Source organism: Erithacus rubecula, assembly GCF_903797595.1.
Source record: "Erithacus rubecula genome assembly, chromosome: 6".
Taxonomy (NCBI): Eukaryota; Metazoa; Chordata; class Aves; order Passeriformes; family Muscicapidae; genus Erithacus; species Erithacus rubecula.
Window position 1 is genome coordinate 24,965,202 of NC_136688.1, and position 17,742 is coordinate 24,982,943.

The 17,742-nt window shown below is 43.1% G+C and overlaps 1 protein-coding gene across 4 annotated transcripts in view; it reads left to right on the forward strand.

The window, feature by feature from the left end:
- The window catches only part of MAPKBP1 (mitogen-activated protein kinase binding protein 1), a 95,987-nt gene that overhangs the window by 44,382 nt on the left and 33,863 nt on the right, over nt 1–17,742 (forward strand). For all 4 annotated transcript variants that reach the window (XM_079309045.1, XM_079309046.1, XM_079309048.1 and 1 more), the window contains exons 4-13: nt 6,383–6,445; nt 7,021–7,078; nt 10,144–10,314; nt 12,394–12,531; nt 13,148–13,330; nt 14,455–14,615; nt 15,018–15,207; nt 16,202–16,348; nt 17,238–17,422; nt 17,533–17,624. In XM_079309045.1, the coding sequence (XP_079165171.1) occupies nt 6,383–6,445; nt 7,021–7,078; nt 10,144–10,314; nt 12,394–12,531; nt 13,148–13,330; nt 14,455–14,615; nt 15,018–15,207; nt 16,202–16,348; nt 17,238–17,422; nt 17,533–17,624 (1,388 nt within the window). The remainder of the gene's footprint in view (nt 1–6,382; nt 6,446–7,020; nt 7,079–10,143; nt 10,315–12,393; nt 12,532–13,147; nt 13,331–14,454; nt 14,616–15,017; nt 15,208–16,201; nt 16,349–17,237; nt 17,423–17,532; nt 17,625–17,742) is intronic.

A 17,742-nucleotide genomic window follows, 5' to 3' on the forward strand; every position in this document is an offset into this window, starting at 1 on the left:
GGACAAGTATCTTAAAATGTGCACTCTTCTTCTTTAGGATTGGGCTATTGGAGGCAAGAAATTGGACTTCAGTTTGTCACAGTTCTTCCTGTGATTTTTGGAGCAGAGCCTATTGGATGATATGCTTGAGTTCCCACTCCTGCAGATTTGGGGTGCTATGCAGCCTTTTAAAGAGACCAAGTGTATCCCTGCTTAGCAATCAGAAATTTCTACACTATTAGTTTAGTGACACTAAATATATCACTGACTTTCACAGTGGGTTTCTTGTTCAGTATTCATGGCTTTTCATTAGCCTGCTCTGGTTTCTGAAGCAGGAATTTAGCTGCACCTCTCAGGCTCCCACCTTTTTAGTTCTCTCTGTCACAGATTGGTACAGGGAGCTCTGGAGGCTTTTCTGCTCAAGCAGTGACACACAGCTCTTAACCTCTCAACAGATAGATCTTTCTTCTCAGCATGCATGTAATTAATACAGTTTGCATGAAAATACCTATTCAGTTATATAGTCAGTGTGCACATCCTCTCATCACTGTGAACCCACTCCCAGTACTGGCTGTGAATTAAAGAAGCTTTTTGGCAGGAAGAATTGCCACATAGAAAATTAACACCAGCTTCTGTAGACACTGCTTTGCTCTGATCAAGCTTCCCATGGCAACCAATGCAGTGTAAAAAAGATTTTGTTCTTATCAAAGTCTTTTTTCCCCTCATGCATTTAGTGCATAGGAAGCTATTGCACTCTTATTTGAATAGCTTTGGGTGGGGAGAAGAGAGCAAAGTATGAGCCAGAAATTCAGAAATGTCCCAGTTTTGAAGGGATGGGACTGTTGGGTCTTTTCATTTATTCTTGCAGTGGCATGAAAAGAGTATATTGTGGGGAGGAAAAAGAAAACTAATGTTTGTTTTGATGTCTTAATGGAGTTTTCTTTCCTCTGTACAGCATCCTCTTTATAGCTTAGACTCCATGCATTTGGGAGAGGGGGACTTGACACATGAACTTTGCCTACAGACATGTGTCCCATGAGATAGGGAAATGCTGACTTGGTTGGTAGCTTGGAAAGGAATGCTACTGCAGCCTTTTAATTTTCCCTGAACCCCTTGTAAGGGGAACCTGTAGAGGAAGGAAAAAACAGACTTCTACAGAAATTTGGGTTTTTTTGTCAGTTTGCTGAGGAAGGAGATGGCTGGGGTAAGGCAGCTGATAATAGAGGGATGTTCTAGGAAACAGGAGGACAATAAGAAGAATAAAATGCCCAGAAACTGTGATTTGGTAAGTGCAGAAGTGAAGTCAGTAGGAGAAAAGTCAGAAGGTGGAGGGAGCTACATGGAGTGACCCACTGTCACTGACTTAGTGAGTCAGATAAATGTGTAAATGTGTGTGAATTTGTGTAAATGGAGTCTGTAAATGATACTGAAGTCTGATTCTTCTCCACTCCTTATATGGTATTTAGCCTAGGAAAATTGCTTGTTCTTTATATTTTGTGGGTCTTTTTGCTTTTGCTGGAGTCAGTGGAAACTTCTGTGACATTCTGTGCTTATCTCCTCCTTTCCTCTTTCTCTCCCCTTTCCCTCCCTGTTTTTCATCTGCATGTGTGATGCACAGTTGTGAACATAAAAGATAGTGCCTTCATGGAGGTTTGGAAAGCTCTGCAAGGAACCTTTCTTGTTGGCTGATACAAATGGGCTCCCTGATGGACAATGCTCATGTTGTCAGTAAAAACTTTTGACAGTGCTGTGAGAACTAATTCTGTCCTGCCCTTGTATTACCTGGATGTCCCACAAGAAAGAGGCATACTGAGAAAGATTGCCCACTCAAGCTGTTCATAAAAGCTGCTTGCATCAGAAAGGTGTGCTTAATAGTTGTGAGGTGGCACCACAAACCTAGAAATTAAACTTTTTCTATATGTGTGCATTCTGGTTCCTGCAGAGGCTGTTGGCAATGGCAAACAAAGAGGATCCTTGATCTTAGCTGGCTGTGATGTATGGTTTGTACAGCAGTAATCCATACAGCTGCAAATAGTTTATACAAATGTCTTGGAAATCAGAACTTACATTTGGATTAAAGAGGTGCTGTGATCATCAAGCCTTGTCTGCAGCTGCAGAGGAGGTTGGGTTTGTGCTGAAACAAGAGTGCTAACAGTGTCAATGTTCTCAACAGCTAATGTGTGCCAGGCTCTGTAGGTGTCATGCTAGTTGGCACTAGCATTCCAAAATATCTCTTCAGACAAAGGTGTCTTGAACATTTGAATTTGTTGTGAAAGCTTCTCTTTGGGAAAGGGGTGGAGTGCTTGCAACAGGTGGTGTGACCACTGTGGGACTTTGGGTTTGAAGCACTTTGCTTTGTCTACATGCACAGTTGGAAGCTGTGAATAAAAAAAATCAGTGCTGTCTTACCACACATCCTTTCCTATCCCCTTGACTGTAAAATACTGAATGCAGCCTTATAAAGAAGCAGGCAAAAGTGGAGAATGGTTAGATGGGTGTATGTTCTTTGATGCAACTAATTTTCAATGGTAGTTATTTTCATTATTTTAACTACTGTAAGATTAAAGCAAGCATAAATGGAAAGGAGTAGATGCTTTGACTCTCTCGAGGGCTTGATAGCCTGACTGGACTAGGAGGCAGTGTGGAGTAAGTGGATAATTCCTGGTCATTCAGTGTCTCCATTCCATTTATTTTGATAGACTGATTTCCTTTGCTAAAATGGAGCATGTCCAGAGTATTAATGGGCTCTGGACTACCTTATTTAGGAAGCTACTGCAGGTTCTGCAGAATCAAGCTGAGCTGTGTGAGTGTCTGAGCAGGCAATGGAGGCCACCCTGTGTCACTGAAGTGTTTAGGCTGTAAAAGAACCTGAGATCATGGCCCATTAGCCTAACACAGCCAAATCACCACAAAACCATGCTTGTGTGCCACATCTCCTCATGTTTTAAAAACCTCTGGGGATGGCATTCAACTGCTTCTTTGGGCAGCCCATTCCAGCGCTTGACAAGCTTTTCTGTGAAAAAAAAATTTCCTAATATCCTATCAGAACCTTCCTGATGCAACCTGGGGCTGTTTTTGAACGCTCTAAAGAGATTAAAGAACTAGAAACAGTTTTGCCTGTTGTGGAGATGTGCTCTTTAGGATGGAATGGACTAGAAACCTTCCCAAGCATTTTGAGAGGGAGCTGATTTACAAATGTGGATGCTCCTGACTCCCAGAACAGGATCTGTGCCCCACTGTATGATTGATGGTTTGTGGTTTGCCATCTGGCTGAATAGGGTGTCCTTGGAGTTGGCTGAAGTCTTCATTGCCTTTCAGTGTGGCAGAGAGGAGGTGAATGGTGGAAAATCATCATGGGACAACATTGCAGTAGGGTAGCTTTTGTTGGGTAGCAGTTAATTTAAGAAAGCAAGTTCAGAAGACTAATTAATCCTGGCTAAATGGCTTTGTTGGCAAGAAGGTCATAAGTAATTACTAAGTTATGTTAATTATTAACTACAAATCAAAATACCTCCTTTTGCTGAGCTTATGAGCTTACTATTTCATGCTATGAATCGGTGCTTGCTCACCAGTAAGGAGATACTGTGATTTATCCCCCTGCTCCTGCAGTTAGTGTTTGTTAATTATGGGTCATACTCAGTGAATCAAGCATAGAGTTGTCTTAAGACAAAGTAAAAATATCCACATTTGTGATGGCTGCTCTGGCACTAGAGCTGTGTGGCCTTTGGAGCGGTTTGTTGATTTGCCTTAGTGTGTGAGCTGGATGGTGGCTCTTACCTCCCTGTAGGATCTGGATTTGGCCAGGGTCTGAAGAGGGGGAGGAAGCCTTCTGGCACAGTGTTCTGGGGTGCTGTTGAGCTAAAATTTGTGATTGTAAGTGGCCAAAAGTTCTGTCCTGTAAGTTAATAATGACAAAGCCCTGGGCCTTTGTGGCTCCCTACACCATTCTAGGAAGTGGTTTGTTTGCTTGCTTGGTTTGAAGAGTGTGGTTTATATTTTGTATCTTTCCTCTGTTTTTTAAACTGTGTTCACTTCTCTGAAGTCCAGTTTCTCTGATGAATTCCTTACAATAAAACAGAAACTTAAATTTAAGAGCTGCATAGGAAGGTCTTTGCCAAGATTTCATGTCTTCATTTTATTCTTGCTGGTTTCTTGAAGTTTATTTTAAGCACAATTCATCCTTGTTTTAACTTTGCAGGATTTTGATCCATTAACCCTATCCAACTCCACATAATGGTGTTTTGCTTTGCTTTTCTGATTAGCTGGAGGCTCAGGATTAGATAGGTTTTTCACATCTGCTAACTTCCTATTTCATATCTTGTGATTTGCAAGGCTTAACCTTCCCTGACTTGTTAATGGATCACAAACCACCTGCTTCTTTGCACTAATCCTTCAGAAATATGTAGCATAGCTTTGACTTGAAACTCTCCAGTTTGCTTCCCCAGGGCAAAAAGTGCAAAAGGATCAATCCTAGTCTGAACAAACTACTTATCTACACTTTCTCTGTTCTTCCACAAGGTTACATCTCCAACCATGGCTATCTGCCTTTTAACTGTCAGGAAAGTTTGGTGTCTTTATTATTTCGGCCTTCAGGGTGTAAGGCATGAGTGGATAGGGGTGTGTGAAATGGCATAGCTGGAGAGTAGAGTAGTCTAAAGGAGGGAAGGATGTATCCTGTGCATCCTTAGTGCCTCGGATGCTGGCTTTGAGCTAGGAATGTTAATGGAGTGTGGCAGTTCAGCCAAGGACTCTCAGCTCAAGGTATCGGTGCGTTGCTCCTTCTCTGCCCTCTTTTCCATTTCAAAGTTGACCCTCCTGGCAGTATAGCCTGGCCACACTAAGGGAAAGGTCAGCTGCCAGGGCTAGGTGAGGAGATGCCAGAGACATTGCAGGGCCCTGTCAACCCTGAGCTATGCCTGTAGCACTCCTGCCTGCTGCTGGGGATGTGGAGTGGGGCCTGGAAGGATGCAGCTCTTGTTCTAGGCAGCGTGGTGCCAAGGTGTGCTTTGTCCTGTGCATGAGTGAGGCCTGTCTTGAAATGTTGGTGACGTCTGTAGGTGAGGTTCTGTGATGCCTCAGCTTTTTGCCTTTCTGCTTGGCTCTTTCAGGCCAACTCCTCTACTTCTTTACTCCAGGCCAACTCCTCTACTTCTCCTGTGTGTCCTGCATGTTTCTTCCAGTGATTGATGTCTGTAGCCTGGCATGTGTTGTGCAGGCAAGCCCCAACATGATGGTGATGTGAGTGAAATCCTCAGTGCAGCAAAGGCTGCTGACAGCAGTGCAGGGACATCCTGCAGTGCTGCCTCAACACTGCAGCAAAGGAGGAGCTGGGACTCTCCAAACTCCAGCAGTGTATTCTTGTAGAGGGACAGGCAAAACCCACAGTTTGTATTTTAAAGGTGAAGTGAAAAATAGGGCACAAGGTCATCAGAGCAATATCTTTTTATTCCCTTTACAGCATGTTCTGTTACTGGTTATTACTGTGCTCTGCTGCAAGACAAATGCTGTTACATGAAGATTTAAAATTGGTGTAGAGGGTGTTTGTGGGGCGTTGGGAAGGCTGCAGTACCTGTGACTCCTGTCAGTCTAGTTGTGGTGGACAGAGGCACGAAGGCAATGTGCTGTGGGCAAGAGTAGTGGGAATGGGATCTCTTCTCCTTCCTTAGCCCCCCAGTCAGCTATAGAGGTGTTTTGCTCCCAGTGGAGGTGATTATATTGCTTACCAGGATCTTAGTATTGCTTGCTTTAGCAGTTCATCTTACTGAGAGATATCTGCAAGCCTACTGAGCAAGTTGTTTATGCAGAGAGACTTCTTAGGTCAATAGTTTTTTGGCATAGTATGTCTCACTTCTCAACTGGCCAATCACTTCTTGTGCTATACTCAATGGTTTCTGTCCTATCCATTGTTAAGGTCGGGCACAGAAATTTAGTGCCTTTAATTCCCCTTCATCCCCTCCTAAATCTTTTCCAGAAGATTTCTTGTTTCCTTCTTCCCTGCTTGCTTCCTCTTACATCAGACATGGTTTGGTGCCTGGTACACAGGGTCACTTTTATGGCAGGGGACATCCATTAGGGCTTTGCACAAGCTTTCATGGTCAACCTTTCTGTCCAGCTTGAACAATCTGGCTCAGGGTTCCTGGAGTGTGGAAAGGTAATTATTTATGGTACTAGCAAATGGTATTCCTCGACATGGGAGAGACTTATGGTTTCCCTCTGAACTGTTCCTTTGCTTTGTGTTTTCTAGTTAACCTCAGCTCAGTCTGAGATTAGGGAATAAAACAGTTTTTGGGGGCTACTTTGCTGCCTTTTTTTTTTAAATTTTTTTCTTTTCCAAAAAGGATAGCTCTTTGGTTATCTTTATGCATGTGGTGATGTAATCTCTCTTTCTGTTTTTTCCATCTAGGTGTGTTGTTGTGCTCTTCAACCCTAGAAAGAATAAGCAACACCATATTCTAAACAGCTCCAGGTGAGTAAAGCTTTAAGCTGGACTTGATTTATGTGAGGTGAATTCAAGACTTTTATGGCTTGACTGAAGTGCAGGAGCTGCTGTTGCTCCAGGCTAAATCCCCTCTGTTAGAGTTGCCTTGGGGACAGGCTGCCTGCAGCTTTGACTCCAGCTCCTTCTCACATGAGATGTTATTGCTGACAAAGTACCTCCTTGTAAACATTGTGATCCCAAGAGGAACTGCTAATGGTCATGACCTGGGGGGGATCTTACTACAGCTCCATGGTATCTGCCTTTTATTTTTTTCTCCACCTAAAATGATTACCTCATTATGGAAGCCAGCAGTGTGACATGGTCCTGCACCTGGGATAAAGGTGCAGTCCTGAACCTCAACTTTTTGAGCTTTTCTGCTTCTGTAGGCTGCTGTTTGAGAGTTGGGCAGCAAGGAATCCCCATGGCAAGGCAAAACCATTATGTCAGGCTATTATGGGTGACTTGAGCATTTCTTCAGTTCGTCCCAACCTATTCCCCAGTCATGATGTATTGAAATGAAGTCACGTTAGAAATGTTTCTCAGTGTTACTTTCTCTGTTTTAGGAAAACAATTACAGCACTTGCTTTCTCTCCAGATGGAAAATATTTGGTTACAGGAGAGGTAAGTGTGAGAGGAGAGAGGGTGCACCTTGTCCATTGCATTTTGAAGCAGGGAAGAGTGGCTTAAAAGAAACAGGCTGTTTTCACACAGAGAAGTGAGTTTCAGTGTTGCCTCGCTGTTCAGTGGATCTGCTGGCTTATGGGTGGCACTGGATGCTCCTGCTGGGAGTTTTTTAACATGTCAGCTGAGGGGAACTGGTCTTCTGGGGTGGCATCTGTGGGCTGAAGGTAGAGTGAAAATACACAAAAGGACACACGGCATCATTCTACTCTAGCATCAATGAAGAGTACTTGGATGGTCCTGAATGTTGGCCTGAGTTTAGGGTCCCTTTAGGATTTCAGGAAGTGACTGAAGCCAGAAACAGTGTTGCAGGAAAAGTGAGAAGAGCACGTGGAGTGGAGTTTTAGGAATAGTCACAGAAGATGTCGGTGCCTCGGGTTTGGCGTTGTTTGTTTGGCTGTGGGCAACAATTGCTTCCTCTTTCCCAACATGCCCAAAGGGAAATAAGGATGAGTACACTGTGTGTCTGTTCTGCATTAGAAGTTCAAGATGTGGGGTGTGTCATGAGGCTGGAATTGCTGGATGTTAAAAACCCACAGAAATGCTGATCTCTGTATGGTTGGGCTCAGTTTTCTCTTTTGTGTGATTTATGGCAGTTTACCACTAGTCCCTGTGCCTCTGTAAGAGATGGGGAGGGAGCATGTGTGAGACAGGTCTCCTCCTGAGCCTCATCCACAGGGAGAAGTGTGTCACTGTCCTGTGTTGGAGTTGTCAAGGTGGAGACTTCACTCCAGAGGTCCCTAGTGTGGCCACCATGATGACAGCTGTCATGTCACCAGGTGGCTCCAAAGCTCCTCAGTCCTGTAGGATCAGAAGAAGGGTAGAAACAAGAGTGGGTTTTTTTTGATGAAGGCTATCACAACACTGAGAAAGTTAGCATAAATTTTCCATCATTAGGTGTTGTCATTAGTTTTTTAGTGAAAACATGAGGTTTTATAGCTGTAATATGTATTAATACCTCCCTGCCCTCTAGAAATCTCAATTTAACAAAACTCCTTTGTATTAAAGTTCTAATATATATAACATATATATTTTCTCCATAGTGTTCAGTTCTGATGATTCTGGTACCTTTTTTTTTTTTTTTTTTTTTTTAATTTTTTTTTTTTTTTATTTCTGGTGCTCAGCTCTTTTTATGTGGGGAAAGAAAAATGGTGAAAAATGAAGTGGGTACTTTTCTTACTAACAAACTTTTCTGCTTGAAAATTCATTGGGGTAGATGGCAAATTTAAATTATTGAAAAAAAAAAAAAAAAAGCTGTTCCAGTTATACTTGAGCTTTGTAGGAGTTTTACTGTTATTCTTGTTGTGGGGGACTTTTTGGGATTTTTTGTTGGCTTTTTTGTTGGTTTATTCCCCCCTTATTGCAAAACATGTCTCCTCTTGCCCTGTTGTAAAACCATTTCTTTTTTTCAGTATCCTCCCACGTGTCTGACATTTGAATTATTGCTTAGTGTAGCAGTGTCCCCTGCTGGTGTCAGCAGTCATGTCTTAGTTCAACCCCTGTCCCACAGGGAAATGCTTTCTGAGTTCACTTTGTCAAGCTCCCCTTGCAGCTGCATTATGCTAATTCTGCCTAATAACATCTTAGTTTTCTGCATGGCTGGCTTTTCAGGGAGGAGAGCATGGAGGTTAGTTCTTGGCTGCCATACATATTAAATGTCTTTAACATGTTTCAAATTCATAAGAAAACTAATTTTTTCTCTTTTTAATTATTATTTTTTATTTCCCCCCATGGAAGTGTAGAGTCCTTGTCCATGGGGGTCACACAGAGCTGCCTTTTGGTGTGCATTTCTTAAAAGATGAAATGCAAAAGTTTGATAAGGTCCTGGGGTGTATGCTAAGTTACTGGGAAATATTTATATGTATGTATGTGTTTAAGTACAGCAGTTGTTTTGAAGAGCAGCTGATTCAGCTCATTGTATCATCTTGCCAGCACCTTGAGACCTGAGCTCTGTGTTGCAGGAGGGAGAACTGTACCAACTGCAGTTAAATCTGACCATGGCATTTTTCCAGGCCACAAGCAGTTGCTTAGCAGAGCTTCTGAACAAGGGAATTAAAACATGTACAATTATAAGCTTTGACTTTTACTTGTGATGAGACTTGCCTCTCCCACGCAATCAAATGACTAACTTAAAACCAATAAAAAAGGTACCATTCTGCCATGTTGCCATGGATATGTTATCTTTTAAGCTACTGTTTTGACAGACTTCAATATGAAATCATGAGCAGTTACTTGAGTAAGATTTGCCCATCAAGCACATTTTTTGGCCAGCGTTTCAGCTCATCTTGTGTGCCTTGTTTTAATTTGGCTTAATAACAAACAATTAAACAAAAGAATAGATTTGTCTGGCAGAAAGTGCTGAATTGGCATTTCTGTTTCTCTGGAGGGCAAACATTAAACCAGAGGCTCTGTTCCCACCATGTCTTTTACTTTGACATTACCCTGCCTGCACTCTTCTGGCAGAATGCATCCGTGTGTTACCTTGTGGCAGAAATGATGCTGCTAGTCCCTCAGAGGCTTCCCTCAGATGGTGTGTGAGAGTTCCCACAATAGCCATGTCATGTTTTTGTATGGCATGACCTGGCTTGGTATCTCAGATGTCTGTGTTGTGTTAGGAGCAGAGCATGTGAGGGCTTTTTGTTCACTGAGTCTAAGGATAGCAATCTGTTATAATCCTTTTCACAAGCAGGCTCTAAGTTCCCATTACAAAGACCAGGGATGTGCATCAAAAGTGCTAGAACAAGGACTAGCATTTTGTGAGTAGCACAAGAGGAGGTTTGTGGCAGGAGAGGTGATATTAGTTTGCACAGCTGTTGAAATGCATATACTCCTTAGGATGTTGGTCTCAACCTGGGCTTTAAAGAATCAAAGCAGCCATTAAGCCTGTTGTGAGTGCACCATCTAGACATCTTTTTCCAAGCTCCTGCCCATTTACATGCTCGAATGTGTCAGGAGTGGTTTCAGGGTTGCACCTCGTGTTCTGAGTCTGTCCTTGTCCCTTCCAGAGTGGGCACATGCCAGCGGTTCGGGTGTGGGACGTGGCTGAGCGCTCCCAGGTGGCAGAGCTCCAGGAGCACAAGTACGGTGTGGCCTGCGTGGCCTTCTCCCCCAGCTCCAAGTACATTGTGTCAGTGGGGTACCAGCATGACATGATTGTCAACGTGTGGTCATGGAAGGTAAGTGTTCCAGGAGGTTGGGTGGACCACAGGGTGTTGCTAAATCAAAAGGAGCTTCCAGTCTGACTGTAAACTATTTCAGTTCCATCTTGCTTTCTGTTTTTTTTAAAATTCTGTGGTTATTGTTTGGTTTTTGACATTCACGGACACAGACAAATTTGGACAAGAGAGAAGCTATAGTCCCTTAGGGAAGGTCTAAACCATTTCCATGAAGGGATATTCTTTATGCTTGGAGATGTGTTACATTTTGCTGTCCAGCCAGAAAAGCCTGGACTTTGAAACCTTGCCAAACCATTGTGCTTTTTTAGAGGCTTATTAAAAACTGATTTATGAGGTTAAGGAAGGGAACTCTCATCAGCCAGAGATTTCTTTTGTAATATGGTGGATGCTCTTGGCTTGTTTTGATTATTTTATGTCAGAGTTTGTGATACTCTGATCCCATCCTTGATGGGTGAGAAGGGGAACATAGGGAATTCATAATGAGGGAAAGCTGATGGAAGTCACTCTGCCTGCCACTGTATTGAGGCAACACTTGGTAGAAACAAAGCCTGTCTTATCCTCTAGTAAACATTTAAACATTTGTTTTTTGTAGTTCAAAAAGTAAACATAAACTTTTCCAGATTTTCTGTTCACTATATAATTGTGGATATGAGAACTTCTGAGGTGAGGACTGTCTGAACATGTCTCTTCCATGCTGAAGAGCACACACTTGAAGCTTATGCTCCAGACTGTGATGGGAGGTCTAACTGGCCTTTACTTTGCAGGCTGGATACCAAAACTAGAGATACTTTGCCTGGCCAAAGTCGATAAAGACAAAGAATACAGATCTCCTGAAGCATTTTCCTGCACTTTTAACCACAACCCTTCTGTCCTCTGTGCTGCTGCTTGAATTTCCCCATTTTTCCTCACTGGTAGACCTAGTCATTTGACTGTGATGGAAAAGAAAATCCATGTTGACTGTAGGATTCCCTTGCTTCCCTAAATACTGACCACAGCAGTGATCCAGATGTTGAGGTCTGCAAGGGTCCTAAGCTTTTCTCTGTGCACTGTCTTGGAAGAAGTTGTGATAATTACTGTCCCACTTGCCTTTCCTTCATTCTGGGCTGGGGGATCCCCATGGTGATGGGGCAGCAGGCTAGACTTACCTTGTGCTGGTTTCTTCAGTTCTGCTGGCACACAGTGGGGCTCTCAGAGTGATGTGGTTTGTGTGCTGAGGGCATTGTGTCTGGAAGATTGGGAGCAGCTGAATCCCTGAAAGGAAGGATAAAGGAAACATAGCAGGAATGACAAGGGGTGCACTGTTGTCAGCCATGTGCTGTATGCTTGCAGACCCACAACAGACAAAGCAGAAAACATTTTTATTCTCACTTTTAACTGGGGAAAGGCAGGGAGATGAAAACTGAACAATGATGCTGTGAACAGGGACCTCCTCCTGCTATCTGACCATTCTGCTTGAGCAGTGTCCATCTTGTTTTCTGTCTCTACATCTTCCTCCTCCTTTCCCAAACTTTGACATTTTGAGTTGTATATTTGAGGTATAAAAAGTTTGCTTTTTCTCTTCCAGTACTGGAATGGTCTCTGTGTATTTTGAGTCTTTTGGTAATGTGTTTAAAGAGAAGGAATACTTTGTGGAAGAACCAGTACAGTTTTCTCCATGAAAAAATACTTGTTTCCCCCTCATTGCTGCCTGGGGGCAGGGAGAGTTATTCCTTGTGCTGGCCTATATCTGTATTTGCTATTTAGGAAGGGAAATGGGTTTGCTCTGAGCTCCTGGTGATTGTGCAACCAACATGTTTGTCATGGCTCAGACACCAAGTTCCTGCAGGCACTAGTACCTGCTAATTTGTTCTTGATCATAGTTAATGGGGAAGAGGAATAAAAATATAAATGTGAATTATACTGTCTGCCAAAGCAATGTTCCCAGCTAATGCTGGGGAGGTTGTATACAGATGTGAATGGGGAATAGTTTGGGCTTCATCTTTTCCCTGCTGCACTGCTTGGATATGTGCCTGTAATTGAAATTAATTTCCTTTGCTTCTAAGCAAAGAAATTAAGCAATCTAAACAATTGTGTTTCCAGAAAAACATTGTAGTGGCAGCCAACAAAGTCTCAAGTAAAGTGACAGCAGTGTCATTCTCGGAGGACTGCAGTTACTTTGTCACTGCTGGAAATCGACATATCAAGTTTTGGTACCTGGATGACAGCAAAACCTCCAAGGTGAGAGAAAGTGCATCAAGGCCACCCTGTATACAATCATTTTCTATCTTAGAGCAGGGTGGATTTTGCCCCAGTGAGCTGTGTGAAGTGGGAACTTTTTTGTTTTTCTGGGATGCAAGGCTAGCCTTCCACCCCTGGCTCTCAAGTCTCATGGGCTGGTAGCACCAAAAGCTTGTCTCATCTTGCACTGAGGTAGGGACATTGCTTCTGGAGTTGCATAGCAGCATACTTGCTCTTTAGTAGTCACATATCCTGAACGACAAATAAACGAGAAAAGAATTGCAGTCATTTTAACTCCTTGAAGCACAGAGGTGAGAAGAGCTATTTGACATTAGTATGAGCATCTCAAAGAATTGTGAGTATAATTTTGAAGCATCAACCAAAGTGTTTAAACTTTAGCTGTTTTGTTATTCTCTGGGAGGTAGAATCCACCTATGGTGATTTTTCTGTGTGCTTACGAACAGATGTAAACACGAACAGCAAGTAAAACCTCTCCTTGTAGGCTGTTGACAGTTCTTTCTTTGAATCACCTTAGTTCTCAGGGGTTGATGTTCTAAAAGGTCAGTCTGCCTGAAGTGCCTTGCTGTATTTGTAGCAAACTGTTTTCTGTTCATAGGTCAATGCCACAGTTCCCTTGCTGGGTCGCTCGGGATTGCTTGGAGAACTGAGGAACAACTTCTTTGCGGACGTGGCTTGTGGAAGGGGCAAAAAAGCTGACAGCACTTTCTGTATCACATCCTCAGGCCTGCTCTGTGAATTCAATGAAAAAAGGCTGCTAGACAAGTGGGTGGAGCTGAGGGTGAGTTTACATCCTCCTATTCTGTTCAAGCAGAGCAGGAACAACAAATAATAAGGGCACTCAGACATACAGGCTGACCACCAGCAGTGAAAATAATTGTGCCTCTGCAACCCTGTGATTTACTCTGTAAGGCTGGGCAAAAATAGCATTGTTTCTTGGCAAAGGGATTTTATTGATCATTGAGGCTCTTTTATTCTCATGCCTCGGCATTACAGTGACTGATCTACTGGGAAAGCAATGTCCTTATGGTAACTCCTGTATGGTCCCTCCTGGCTTGGCTGGAGCAAGTAGGAGTTTTAGAAGGATTCTGGCTTCTGCAGTGTTTTACTTGGCTTGCATATCTCAAATACAGGTTCCCAAGGTGTCAGTTGATTTGGCTATTCTAAACCACCAGGCTGGCCCATAGTTAAGAACTTGATCACATTTGTTTTCTTTTCTATTGAGTGTAACGCCCACCTGCAAGGATCCAGTGTATTAAAATCAAGGGAAAAAGTCTGTCCACATTTTCACTCAAGTGAAATGCCTCTTCTTTTCTTTCCCTTCCTTTCTCTCTAAAATCTGCCTTTCACTCTTGCTCAGAATACAGACAGCTTCACAGTAAGTTGGAAAAAAACTTTTTGCATTGAACTCATCCCCTTTTCACCACACTTCATTTTGTACCATTTTCTGCCATTTGTACAGATTCCAAAGGGAGGGGAAGAAAATCCATTTTGTTTTGTTTCTTTTCCCCTCCTGACAGGTAATGTGTTGGTGTTCTGGTACAGGGTAAGGTGCTGCTTGCCTGCCAGTGTTGTTGAATGTCACAGAAATAAAAGCAATGTTCAGAGCAGGGCTCAGCTGGAGCAAATGTGTAGCTCTGCTGGCCTCATCATAGTGGGTGGCAGAGAAGCTGAGCTTTTTTCTAACTGCTTGGGATCTGCAGTGGATCTTGGCTGGAAAGTTCTTCAGAAATGAAAAATGGATTTTTAGGCTTTTCCTTGCTGCCAGGGCTTGACTTCACTATAGCTCCTCTGACCATGACTCCTTTGTCTGTCAGTTTGCTGTTCTCCCTGTCATGTGTCTGGTGACCTTTGATGTGAGAGCACATTTCTCATTTGCTGTCTCATGTGCTGTGTCCTCCTCAGACCACTGTGGCAAACTGCATCTCTGTGAATCATGACTACATCTTCTGTGGCTGCGCTGATGGCACTGTGCGGATTTTTAACCCTCTGAACCTTCACTTTGTCACTACTCTGCCCAAGCCACACTTCCTGGGAACTGACATTGCAAGTGTGACCGAGGCCAGGTACTGTGGAGAAGGTGGAGGGGAGCAAGGGAGGCTTGGTGGGGGGGGGTTAGATCTGTTCCCCAGACCTTTGCCATCTGCAGCTTGCTCTTTTTATGCATTAAAATTGGCAGCCTGTTGCAGGTCTCTCTGATGTGTTGCAGGCTTGTCCTGTATGACTGGATTACGGTTGGATGGCAAGGAGAAAGACTTTTGCCGTGGGACTTTCAGGATTCTTTTGGCACTCCAGTTGTTCAAGAGACAGGTCTTCCTGGCCAGCCACTCTCTCTACCTGTAGATGCCACAGTAGTTGTTGAGTTCATCTCAACAGCATCCCATGGAGAATCTGAGCTGCCCTGTTTGAGCATTGCCCCAGCTCCTAGAGAACACCAGTTAATCAGGCTGTTGTTCTCTGTTTTGCAGCCGTCTTTTCTCTGGTGTGGCTGATGCAAAGTATCCAGACACAATTGCCTTGACCTTTGACCCCACCAACCAGTGGCTTTCCTGTGTCTACAATGACCACAGCCTGTATGTGTGGGATGTCAAAGATCCGAAGAAAGTGGGCAAGGTGTACTCTGCTTTGTATCACTCTTCATGTGTGTGGAACATTGAGGTATGTTGTCTGCAGACACAGGTGTTATGTGTTGGATTGTGAGTTGCAGCTGAGAAAGTCATCAGATGAGCTGCTGAATTTCAATGCAAATACTTACTGTAGAGGGAAAGAATTTACTTAGATTTTCACCTGTGGTTAGTGTGTTTGCTACTGGGCCTGGGAACTGTTCTCTGGCTGCACTGCAGTGGCTGACCAAATGTGTGGTGCTATTGGGAAAAAAATTCCACCCTTAAAAGGTGAGAGATGGGAGAAGGAGCAAAATGGAACAAAGCTGAATACAGAGCATCCTTTAGAAAACACACAGGAGTTTATTGCTGATGTCAGAAAAATTGAGATCTGTGGTGAGCAAGTGTTTCAAAGTCAAAAACATGAAACAAGTGATATAATTTGAACTCTGGTTCTTCCTAACATAGTCACCTGAACATGGAGAAGTAGCCTCTCAAGTGTCTGTCATCTTGCCATCTGTCTAGTTGGCTTTCCCTCAGAGGGACAGACAGAAGGAAAGGAAGAATAGGAAACAATGGAGTTGTTAATATGTTGAAATATGTCTAATTGTGGTCAGGAGAGGGGAAAATGGAAAGAAAGTGGGAAGAAGTTGAGAACTCTGTTATTATTTATTAATTGCATTGCACACTTTCCTTCTGAATGATAAACTGACAGTAGTAGATGAAAGTTGTAAACAGTGCAAGGTAGTTGTTCCATGGTCATTATGTGGGATTTGAGGTGCTCTCTTTGAACCACCAGAAATAAAGGATACTGTTTTGTTGCATGTTTCTTAAGGAGGTTTTCTGTGATGAGAGAAGCTCAGTGAACATTTATTTGAAGTCAGTAGAAAGCTCTGGTCTGCAAATAGGCTTTTGTCAGAACTGTCTGGCTCTCACCTTTAGAAAACAGAGAGGACACCCCTTTTGTCTCGTTTTGAAACTTGCTACCAGTGTCTAGGGTGCCAGATGCCAGGAAATATTATTAAGGGGTTGGTTTTACTTGCCCTTAGATGTATCCAGAAGTGAAGGACAACAATCAGCCCTGTCTCCCCCCTGGTTCTTTCATCACCTGCTCCTCTGACAACACCATTCGTCTGTGGAACACTGAAAGCTCCAACATCCACGGCACAGCCCTGCACCGCAACATCCTCAGCAATGTAAGATCCTAGGTTTGGATCACCTCCTGGTCCTTGGGGTTGCTCTTCTTCACACACAGATTCCCAAGTTAAGGCCCAAATTTCTTAAGATCTCCAAGTCAAACAGGTTTCTGTAAACTGAGCACAAATCTGGTTAAATGTATGAACCTGAAGAAGCACAAAAGGACTACTGGGTGGAAGGACAGGTTGTCTGAAATGGTCCTGGGGACTATTGCTGTTTTCATAAACTACCCAAAGATTCATCAAGCTTAGTCTCTTCCATAAGGGCCATATGTTTCAGAAGAGTTGGTTCTCTTTTTCTGCACCTCTGTGATGTGTAACCACTTTTAAGATTTGTTTGGAAAAGGTGCATTAAATTAAGCAGAGGTTTGGGAAAATGAATGAAAAAGTTTGCATTCACTTCATCTATATAAGAGGGAGGCTAATCATACAGAACAGTGATGACATATAGACATTTTCTTCTGTTCTCATGTGAGTTGGGAAAATCTCTGGACACAGCAGCCCTGACCTCAGGAATCAGGTGGAAAAATTCTTGCTTTTTCTGTCACTACTCAGAAGGCTGATTTGGATAATCCTCTAGAAGTCTTTCATATTTCTATGTGCCCTAATATGTTGTAATCACTAATGCCAGAGCTTGGCAGTAGTGCAGGAGATGCTGTTAGTTTCTAGCTTAAATCTTTTCAAAGGGGTGGTTGTGAAACACAACTGTGAAACTTTCATCCTACAGTCTGAAGGGGCTTAGTGCTTGCTCCTAACTAAAAGGTCCTACCAATTACAGCATTGAAGTCAATAAAATATTTATGTTGGCCAGGAGCTCAGTTTCTAAGGCAGATGTTTGACTTTAATATTTTGTAACTGGTAAATATTTCTGGATGTATTGTGTCCCCAGGACTTGATGAAAATCATCTATGTAGATGACAACACTCAGGTACTTCTGGACACTGATTACAACTCAGCAGGAAGTGCAGAGAAAGCTGATGCTCAAGTTCTGGATACGAAGGTGGGGATACGCACTGTCTGTGTGAGTCCCAGTGGGGAGCACCTGGCCTCAGGGGACAGGATAGGCACTCTCAGGTAATCCCATAAAGCTTCTTATGCAGATTGCAGACTGGTCAGGCATAAGAAAATAACCAGATCTTGCTAATTTTATTAAACATACTGAAATGAGCCATGTTATGTCCTAGAATATATGAGTTGCAGTCTCTGAAGGAAATGCTGAAAGTGGAAGCCCATGACTCTGAAATCCTATGTCTGGAATACTCCAAACCTGACACAGGTAAATGCAATTGAGCTGCTTCCCCTTTGCCTATGCATGTAATGTTGAGCAAGTCAGAATGTCCAACTGTGGTATGTTAGAATTGTCATGCTGAACTACTCCTGGATTTCAGAGCAGG